General features: G+C 41.3%; 1 protein-coding gene across 5 annotated transcripts in view; it reads left to right on the top strand.

Moving 5' to 3' along the window:
• Positions 1-417: 417 nt before the first annotated feature.
• The window catches only part of MCTP2 (multiple C2 and transmembrane domain containing 2), a gene marked incomplete at both ends in the record, with an annotated part of 197,884 nt that continues 188,207 nt past the window's right edge, over positions 418-10,094 (top strand). For all 5 annotated transcript variants that reach the window (XM_079699877.1, XM_079699876.1, XM_079699875.1 and 2 more), the window contains one exon: positions 418-885. In XM_079699877.1, the coding sequence (XP_079556003.1) occupies positions 418-885 (468 nt within the window). The remainder of the gene's footprint in view (positions 886-10,094) is intronic.

The following is a 10,094-nucleotide window of genomic DNA, read 5'->3' as shown; positions in this document are numbered from 1 at the left end:
TTTAGTCATAAAAAGAAGGAAATTCTGTCATTTGCAGCAACAAAGATGAACCTGGAGTGCAATGAGTAAAATAAGCCAAACTCAGAAAACAGTCTTTTAATGTCACATTTTTTGTGTCAACCTTATAGTTTCATGCATTCATTGCTTTAACTTTTCTGTAACTACTCTGATAAAAAGATCTTAAAAATTCAGTTCCATAAGAATGCTTTTCCTGATATTTGTAGATGTTACCAATCAAATGTTTCAATCTTGATCACTTAATGGGAAGGGTAAGATTCTTGAGTCATGTTTTCCACTTTAATGTGCCCTGACAGCACTGAGTAGCTTCATGTTCTTTCTTCTTGTCTTCTGTTTCCTAGGAAGGGCCTGTAGAGACGCACTCTTTCCCAGAGTGACTTCCTGGGTCTTCATGCAGCCATGGATCTGGATAAACCTTCTGTCTGGGGCTCTTTAAAACAGCGGACCAGGCCTTTGTTAATCAACCTGAGCAAGAGGAAGGTGAAAAAGAACTCAGACAAACCCCTGGACTTACGGGCCAGGCATTGTCTGGACCGCCGCCTCAGCCTCTCCGTCCCTGACCTCCTGGAGGCTGAGGCCTTGGCCCCAGAGGGGCGGCCTTACTCCCGGCCCCAGTTGTCCTACACCTCGGTGCCTAGCAGCCTGTCTACGGCAGGGATCGTTCCCAAAAGTAGCAGTAGCTCTTTGAAACAGTCTGAAGAAGAATTGGATTGGAGGCAGGAAGAAGCAGGCCACTTTCATGTAGTGGAAACAGACTCCCATGAGACCTACGCCTCTCCTGCCGAGGACAGGAGGGCTTCCAGCATTGGCACCTTTGATATGCTCCAGAAAACTCCCCTTGGAGAGGATGCGCCAGAAGGGCCAGAGGTGAGACCAGGGCTGGGCACTTTCCTGTTTGTCTGTCTTTTTTCTTTTTTTAAAAGTGTATTCAGCGACCTTGAAAAATTTGGTTAGGATTTATTTTTGTGGTTAGCTTGCATGGAGAGGATGTCATTTATAAGAATTTAAACGAAGGTAATATTGATTGCCCCCAGTGTTTCCATTTCTTTGGGGGTTGACCTCTATGTCTTTTAAAAGTATTACAAATAACCTTCCTAGAATACTTCAAGGCATTAAAAGCCCTATTGGATGAGTTTTCCTTTTTCCATCTCCTGGCAAAGAAATCAAGAGCATAACTTTAACTTTTTGCTGAAATGTGTGTCTGTTTCTATCTCTCTGTCTCCACTACCCACAGACAAAAATGCATATTCACATTCCTAAGAAATGTAAGAATATGTGTCTCCTTTTGACTGCCAGAGAGTTGGAACTCTCTTCTCTTTCACAAGTATGTACCTGCCTGAGTGTCTGCTCCTGTGCACATGTGTGCACACTTACCTGTGGGCAACTTCACTTGCCTCCTCTAAAAATGAAAAGAAAGCCAAATATTAAAGGAAACAAATTCTTATCAATTCAGTGATTTTTATAAAGCTTTAGTATTTCTATAAGGTAAAAATAACCAAATATAATTATGCGACAAATATTATATTTCTAGGATGAATTTAATTTAAACGTAATCATCAGATGACCAACTATAACTATAAGGATAACCAGTTTAATCCGTTTTTTAAAAAAATCTTACATTTATGGCACTAGAAGTAGGTTTCAGTGTTGAGGCAATGGTTTAAATTTTTTATATTCTAGGTTAGTGTTATAATTATGGACAAAACTGGTTATTCCACTAGGATTTTTTATTTTATTTTTAGAACCAAAGCCTCTTAGTTATGCCATACATTTAGATTTCACTGGGGAGTGGGATTGTGGATATTTGAAGACCATATTCTTTTGGAAGCATTACTATATTAAGACACCATTAAGCATTAAAAGACTTAACTATTTGTTTCATAACCATTAACATTAATGAAATCCTTTTTGTAACAATTTTTTATGATGTTTACTGTTATTTGTAAATTTGAAATATCTTTTTCCACTAATCAAAATATAAATTAAGTGAATTTTTAAACATAGTTCCTAATTCATAGTTTAGTATGAAGGAGGTAAGATGTTAAATTGTATACTAATGTTAATCTTTATCTTCTTGTTACTTATTAACTGACCAGAAAAATAATAGGTGGGCTTCTTGGCCTTGATAGGCTAAACAAACTCAAGTTAGAGGAAGTTATTTTAAAAGTTAGTGCTGTTAAACTATTTTGCTGACTATAAATATTTAATGCCTACTCTAACTCGGGCATCATAAAGATTCTATTGGAAATAAGAGATGGATAAGAATGTGACCCTGCCTTCAAGTTGTGATCTATTAGGACATAGCATTAATTGTAGCATAAGAGGCAAACAGATATTGGGGCTGGCTGTCTGTGCAAAACATTCAAGCCTTTCTCCTGGCAGCTCAGTGGTTGGAGGAGATCATATGTGGGGACCCAAGGGCTTGTCATGTGTGAGTCAGTGTTCAAGTTGGCACAGACGATAAGTAGGATTTGATAGGTGAGGAAATATGACAAACACAGGCCTGAAGTGTGGATGGGGGGTGGTCAAGGGTGGTGAGCATTCTGCTCTGCCTTGAATGAAGGCTGGAGGGCTTTCTGACATGACGTGTATCTGCAGTGGCTGTGGGCTGTGCTGAGGGCTGTCAGTGATGTGATGGCGGATGTATGGTTTGCAGATGGGTGGCAGTGGTTATTTTCTCTTCTCCAGCTAAATGCAGAAGAGCCTGAAATGTGCAGTCCTTTAGGTTATTCTGGGTAGTTTGATTTAACTCAGCCATTAAACAGACAAACAAACAACAACAACTAAAAACTTCTTTCCTGAAAAAGAATCTTCTGCTTCTCTTCTCCTGCCCTAAAAATAATTGACATAGACTGAGACTGAGTCTGCCTTCTGTGGCCCCTCATGGCCATTTATCTGCTTGGTGAGCTGTTTGCAGAGGATGGAGAGACAGGGCTGCAGCTCATCAGACCCGTAGGATCACTGTGGTCAGGTGCAGTATCTCACCTACCCACTGCTCCTCCCCCTGTTCCTCCCCCTCCCCCTGTATTGGGTGGGCTGCTCCCACTACCTGAGGATCCAGTTCATCACTTGGCATGGAAGTTAGCCCCTCCCTTGCTTCTCTTTTGCACTAGGCTATGTTAATTTTGGGGTGGTGTGACTGGGGAAGTCTTGCCTAACTTGTCTTTACTCAGGGCCCAGCTCCGTGCCTGCTCCATCAATGTTTTTTTAATAGAGAAATCAATGATGGCAATGTGTGCATTCGTAGGGCTTTTGTTAGTGTCTTCTCTTTGACTTCTCTTCAGTTTATGATTTAGAGTCAGCATTGTTTTGGTTTTGTTGCAAAAAACTCATCATACCATCAAGGAACTCTTTTTATATAGTATTGACTGAAGATATAGAGAGATTTAGACAGGTGTGGAGCCCAAATTGAATACTCATTTAAAATTTGAATTTATTATCTATGAATTAAAAAATTTTTTATTTGAAGTATAGTTGATTTTCAGTGTTGCGTTAATTTCTGCTGTGCAGCAAAGTGATTCAGTTATACATATATATGTACATATATACACATTCTTTTTTAAAATATTCTTTTCAATTATAGTTTGTCATAGGATATTGAACACAGTTCTCTGTACTATACAGTAGGACCTTGTTTTTTATCCATTCTCTATATAAAAGCTTACATCTGCTAACCCCAACCTCCCACCTCTTCCCTCCCCCAAACCCCTCCCCTTTGGCAACCACAAGTCTGTTCTTTATGTATTTTTAAAATGAATGGAAATCCGTCCATGTCTCTGCAAATGGCACCATTTCGTTCCTTTTTATGGCTGAGTAATATTCCATTGTACATAGGTACCACATCTTCTTTATCCATTCCTCTGTTTATGGACATTTAGGTTGCTTCCATGACCTGGCTGTTGTAAATAGTGCTGCAGTGAACATTGGAGTGCATGTATCTTTTTAAATTTTGGTTTTCTCTGGGTATGTACCCAGGAGTGGGATTGCTGGGTCACATGGTAGTTTTTGTGCCACTTGCCAGAGACATGGATGGACCTAGAGATTGTCATACAGAGTAAAGTAAGTCAGAAAGTGAAAAACAAATATCGTATAATATCACATATGTGGAATCTAGAAAAATGGTACAGATGAACTTATTTGCAAAGCAGAAATAGAGGCATAGATGTAGAGAACAAACATATGGATACCAAGGGGGAAAGGGGGGTGGGATGAATTGGGAGATTGGGATTGAGACATATATACACTATCATGTATAAAATATACACAGGGAACTCTACTCAGTGCTCTGTGGTGACTTAAATGGGAAGGAAATCCAAAAAAGGAGGGATATATATACATACAGCTGATTCACTTTGCGGTATAGGAGAAACTAACACAACATTGTAAAGCAACTATACTCCAATAAAAATTATTTAAAAAAATAAGATGAATGAATGTCCTGCTGAATTCCTGTCATCTGTGAGTTCTGGAGTTGGTTAGTCCTTGTCTCAGATCTGGTTTATCTGTTTCTTTCTAATGAAGAGCAAACAGAGTTCTACGGCTTTCATGAAATGGAGGAGGAAATGAGGAAGAAGGTAGGGATTGACATGTGACAAGCCCAGTGGACAATGAGGTTAATAGGATGTTTGCCAGTATCCTTGGTGTAATTTATTTCGTGCGGAGCTTTCCAGAGGGGGGTGAGAGATGGAACATCTGTGGTCTCAGGCACCCATGGGGATTTGTCTTACATTTTAGTGCCCGATGCCGTCTTGATGCCAGGTTGAGCTTCAGCAGTATTGCCTGAATGTCCTGCAGTCACTTTCTAGTCCTGCCAGTGTCAGCAAAGGAAATTAAGTGTTGGCTGACAGTTACGGGGGAAAGAATTTGAGGCAAAGAAGAAATTTAAGTGTGAGAGAAGAGGAATAATGGATGTGAGAATGTAGAGGCCGGGTGGAGACTGGAATAGTCAGTGCAGGTGCTCCAACCAGCCATAAAACCAAAACGGGAGGAGGTAGGTTTAGAATAAAAGACACACTGGTAGAAGGGGTTCTCTAGACTCTCTCTCTCTTTTTTTTAAATTTATTATTATTATTATTTTTTTTGCAGTACGCGGACCTCTCCCATTGCGGAGCACAGGCTCCGGATGCACAGGCCCAGAGGCCATGGCTCAGGGGCCCAGCTGCTCCGTGGCATGTGGGATCTTCCCAGACTGGGGCACGAACCCGTGTCCCCTGCATTGGCAGGCGGACTCTCAACCACTGCGCCACAAAGGAAGCCCTCTTTTTTTTTTTAAGTTAATTTTTATTGGAGTATAGTTGCTTTATAATGTTGTGTTAGTTTCTACTGTATAGCAAAATGAATCAGCTGTATGTGTACATATAGCACCTCTTTTATGGATTTCCTTCCCACTTAGGTCACCACAGAGCATTAAGTAGAGTTCCCTGTACTATACAGTAGGTTCTCATTAGTTGTCTATTTTATACTTAGTAGTGTGTATATGTCAGTCCCAAACTCCCAATTTATCACACCACCACTTCCCCCTTGGTATCCATACATTTGATCTCTGTGTCTGTGTCTCTATTTCTGCTTTGCAATAAGATTATCTATACCATTTTTATAGATTCCACATATATGAGTTAATATACGATATTTGTTTTCCTCTTTCTGGCTTACTTCACTCTGTATGACACTCTCTACATCCATCCACGTCTTTACAAATGACCCAATTTCATTCTTTTTTATGGCTGAGTAATATTCCATTGTATATATCTGCCAAATCTTCTTTATCCGTTCATCTGTCGATGGACATTTAGGTTGCTTCCATGTCTCCAGACTCTTTCTTGAGCCCTGGATTCATATTGCACTTGATACCCCACAGAACCCTTGTCTCATGACAGAATTCACTGTCTACCTGGAGTTCCCCCCAAATACAGACCATCGTTTCTTGTCAACATTGCCATTATTCACCTATTTGCTCAACAGGAAAAAAAAACTGTGAGTCATGCTGGACTGTTTTACTTCCTTTACTTCTAATGTTCTATTAAATTTTCATTTATCCATGTTACATCTTACATCTTCTCCTCCCTTTTTTTCTTCGTTCCTCTCATTTTTCAAGGCCCAGCTGAAACCTTCCTTCTCTGTGGTACTTTTCCCAACTCTACAATCAATATGACCCTCCTGCCTTCATTTGCAAGCATTGCTACTTTTACTGTTGCTGAGCGCTGACCTCATCCTGCTTTCTGTAGAAGTCTGTAGAGAGAAAGGGATTAGAACAGGTAGAGGAGGTCGAGATGTGAAGGCATATTGGTGCTGGGCAAGAGTGTCATTGGATAAGACCCTAAGAAGGTCGCAAGTTCCAAGACCTGTATTAACTGTCTGGTGACCCCCTGGCTCTGAGGACCAACTCATGATAAACAAATGATCATGAGACTAAGCTGAAAATGACAATCACAACTAATTTTTAGTGAGAATTAAATACTATATAGACTCTAATGCTCATTTTGACATTAATAGCTCATTGTTTCAATGCTGTCAAGTTACTTTGGAAGCCAGATCATAATCAACGCCTACTTCATTAACTTGCTGGGAAAAAGAATTATTTCAGGGCCTGGAAATACCTGAAAAATCCATGTTAGGTGTATTAACTCCCTGAAGTCAGCCTACATGAGAAGTCACATAGAGTCAGGAGATTGTTCTATGAATCACTGCACAGACAACGGGTAGGTTCTACACTGAAATGGCATCTGGTGTGCTGTCCATTTCACAGGAGGGATTGAGCTGTAGATGAGAACTTGACACAATTACAGTTTGTTTGCTAGGACGCACTGCATCCATCTCCACATGCCAACCTGCTTTGCCAATGAAGCCGAGATTCTTAAAGTCCTGTGGGATAGGTTTCCTCTTCCCTCCATAGGGTTCAAATGGGCAGGTCCAAACTTTTACCTAGGCTTCCTTGCAGGACCTTTCCCTTTTTGTGATTGACACGTTATTTTATTAACAACTATTACCATAGTTGTATTTTGTCACTTTTACTCAGGCTGATAGCCTATCATGGTTGCCTGACAACCAGATTGTCTCCAGTAGGTGGCTGTGTATGTCCCACCTCTGATGGGCAAAAGGTAGTCTTACCGTTTCATTTCCATTGGTCTCATCACCAAGACTTGGGGCTTAAGAGGCAGTAGGGTATCTCACCCTACAGACAAACACCACCACCACCTTGTATTTGGTTAGTTGTGTAGAAGTCAGCCTCCCTTGTCAGATTGGAAGCTGTCTTCTTCTTCTCCCAGCCTTTCTGCAAACCTTGCTTATGTAAATTATATTGATTCACTTTGTGTCTGAAGTTGACTGCTAGGTGCTGTGGGGCCATAAGAAATTCAGTTTGGTTGGGGAAGGTGGTGATACATGGAGGCCCTGAGTGGGCAGGTGAGTTCTGAAGGAGTTCTCAAATGCAGATTCAATATGAAGAAACTAAAATTAAGGAGACTCAGAGGGAGAGTAGCTTATTTTTCCTTCTTTTCTTCTTATCTTGCTATTTTTTTGTTACTTCCTTCTCCTGTCAACATTCCCCCCCAGTAATCTTACAAGATACTTTCTCATGCCTTGGAAAATCAGTTAGGTGTTTAGAGAATACAGAGAATCCCCTCTGGTTCTCATCTCCAGTGTTGATGATGGAACTGAGATTAGATGAGGTACTGGAAACAGTGACCAACACTACGAGGCAGTCTCTAGACAGTGCTAGATAACCAACCAGTTGAGGTGAGAGGGGAGTGGTTGCTCTGAGTATGTGGTCGGAAAGGCCTGAAGAGGATGTGTTTTGAGGTTAAGACTCAAGTGGTTGGGGAGTAAATCCGAGTAGTTACGGTTGCTGTTCATGATGCTAGCAAAATAGAATGCTCTTAGGCCAGTACATGACAGTCACAAGTGCCTAACAAGGACTCACTGCTATGATTATGGTTGTATTTATTACCATTATTATTTTTATCATCACCTTTTCATCATGAAATCGAGGGCCAAGGAGGTTGAATGACTTGCCTAATATTATCCAGCTAGTAAATGTCAGAGCCAGGATCTAAATCCAGTACTGTTTGAATCCAAAGCCTGTGCATAAAACTGTGTACATTAGGGCTTTAGAGAAATGCACATCTGCAAGTTGGGAGAACTCAGAGATGGTAATCTAAAAAATGTTGATCATCAAGGGAAGATGTATGTTTTTCTTTGTCCTCTGTGCCCTTTTAAATGCAGGGCTAATTATGGTGATGGAATGGCTTATTATCATGGTCTATAGCCAGTAATCCTGAATGGAAGGATTATTACCATCCCTGCCCCACCATCCATGTAACCCCACAATGGGATACATCCTTCCCTATCACTTTATTTGACAGTTGGAGTTTTAAACAACTCACTATAGTGCAAGTTTAAGTGGATGAGTTGAGTGGTTTAGAGAAGTACCCTGTTGGGATAGTTCCAGAAACTCTGCTTGGCAACCACAGAGCTTCAGTTTAGTGACCACAGAGAAGCAAAATGACAAACCAGAGAGGAGAGGAAACAACCTACGGCTTTCAGAATTAAACAAGTGCGTCAATTTCTCTACATTTCAATTACGTGTTCTTTACTATTTTTGTTTTATCTCAGAAATCATTGCTCAACATAAATGGGGTCAGTGAGACAAATATGTAAACCATGTCTCAGGGTGCTTCATGGGATTGGCCCCTTTTTTCTTTTTCCATCCCTCCTTCCCATACCTACTACGTGCTGATCCTGCCCTGAGGCACTGGGAACACAGCAGTCAACAAAACAGACAACAGGGTATTTCCTCATGGAGATCCTGTTCTACATGGTGGCGGGCTACAGATATATTCAGAAAGTGATAGATTTAATGGAGAAAAATAAAGCAGAGGAGTGCTCGGGTGGAGGTGTGACCATTTTGAACACAGTGGTCAGGAAATATCTCTTCTGAGAAGATAACATTTACACAAAGTCCTAGAGGAGGCAAGGAAGCAAGTCATGTGCATATCTGGAGACAAAGCATTTCTAAAGGAGAGAACAGCCAGTGTGCAGGTTCCAGGAAGGCAGGAGTGTGCCTGGCATTTGTCAGGAAGAGCAGGAAAGCAGTGTGACTGGAGAGGATGGTAGGAGGTGTCAGTTACTTCTGAGGATATATCACATGGGCTTTCCCATCCTGCCAGGCAACTCTGCTACCATAACAACTACCCAGGGTGCTGGATGAGCAGATGCAAAGGAACCCTATGGGCTTGGTGCCATGTTGCTCACAGGCAGGGCAGGAAGAATCAATAGCATATAGTGGTGCTTGCTGTACCTACTGTGAACACCGGGAATAGCAGTAAGTGGGTTTGCCTGAGATCAGAACTGTGGAGGAAGAGGGTACAGGTTGATAAGCTGTGTGGAGAGGGGAAGACAGCACTGTCCTGAGATATGTTATACCTTGATTGTCTGTCTGTCATCATAACAGTGTCAATGAGGAAGGGATGGTCAGAATGAAGGGAGGGACTTGGGTTGCTGACCACCTTCATTGAGTTGTTTTCTCCAGTCTTCCCAAACACATCCTCTGTCCTCATAATAATAAAAATAATAGAGTGGCAACACCAATCCAGTAGCACTCTGAGAGGTTATGTGTAAGAAACTCTGCATAGTGCAATGTAAATGTCATCTCATTGGACCACATCTATTGGGCTCACCCTTTATACAAAGAGCCTTGTGCAGTGTCCGACCCAAAGAAGGTACGCAGTAGATATCTTTGAATGAATGAATTTTTCTCCTACTAACTTACAAGGATATTTTTTTGCCCCTTTTAGAGATGGTCCCATGGTCGTGAATTTTAAGTAAGTAAACTTTTCAAGGACACAGAGCCAAGAAGTAGCAGAAGTGGAATTCAAATCTAGGTCTCTGTGACTCCAGAGTTTTGTCTACTACTGTGCAGAGCTGCCTGCCTGTATGTCAGATGAGGTGTTCTGCTTTTGCGTTCTTCTGGTTTTGGGCACAGTTGTGGTTCAGTGAAGAGTGGATACCCAGGACTCAGATGAAGGGCTAACTCTTTTGCTTCTCTTTGGCAACCATCTAGCCTCTTAGCTCTGGCTCCC

This window comes from Hyperoodon ampullatus (genome assembly GCF_949752795.1).
Source record: "Hyperoodon ampullatus genome assembly, chromosome: 3".
Taxonomy (NCBI): domain Eukaryota; kingdom Metazoa; phylum Chordata; class Mammalia; order Artiodactyla; family Ziphiidae; genus Hyperoodon; species Hyperoodon ampullatus.
Note: the sequence above shows the minus strand (reverse complement) of the source record. Positions and strands in the feature narration are given on the sequence as shown.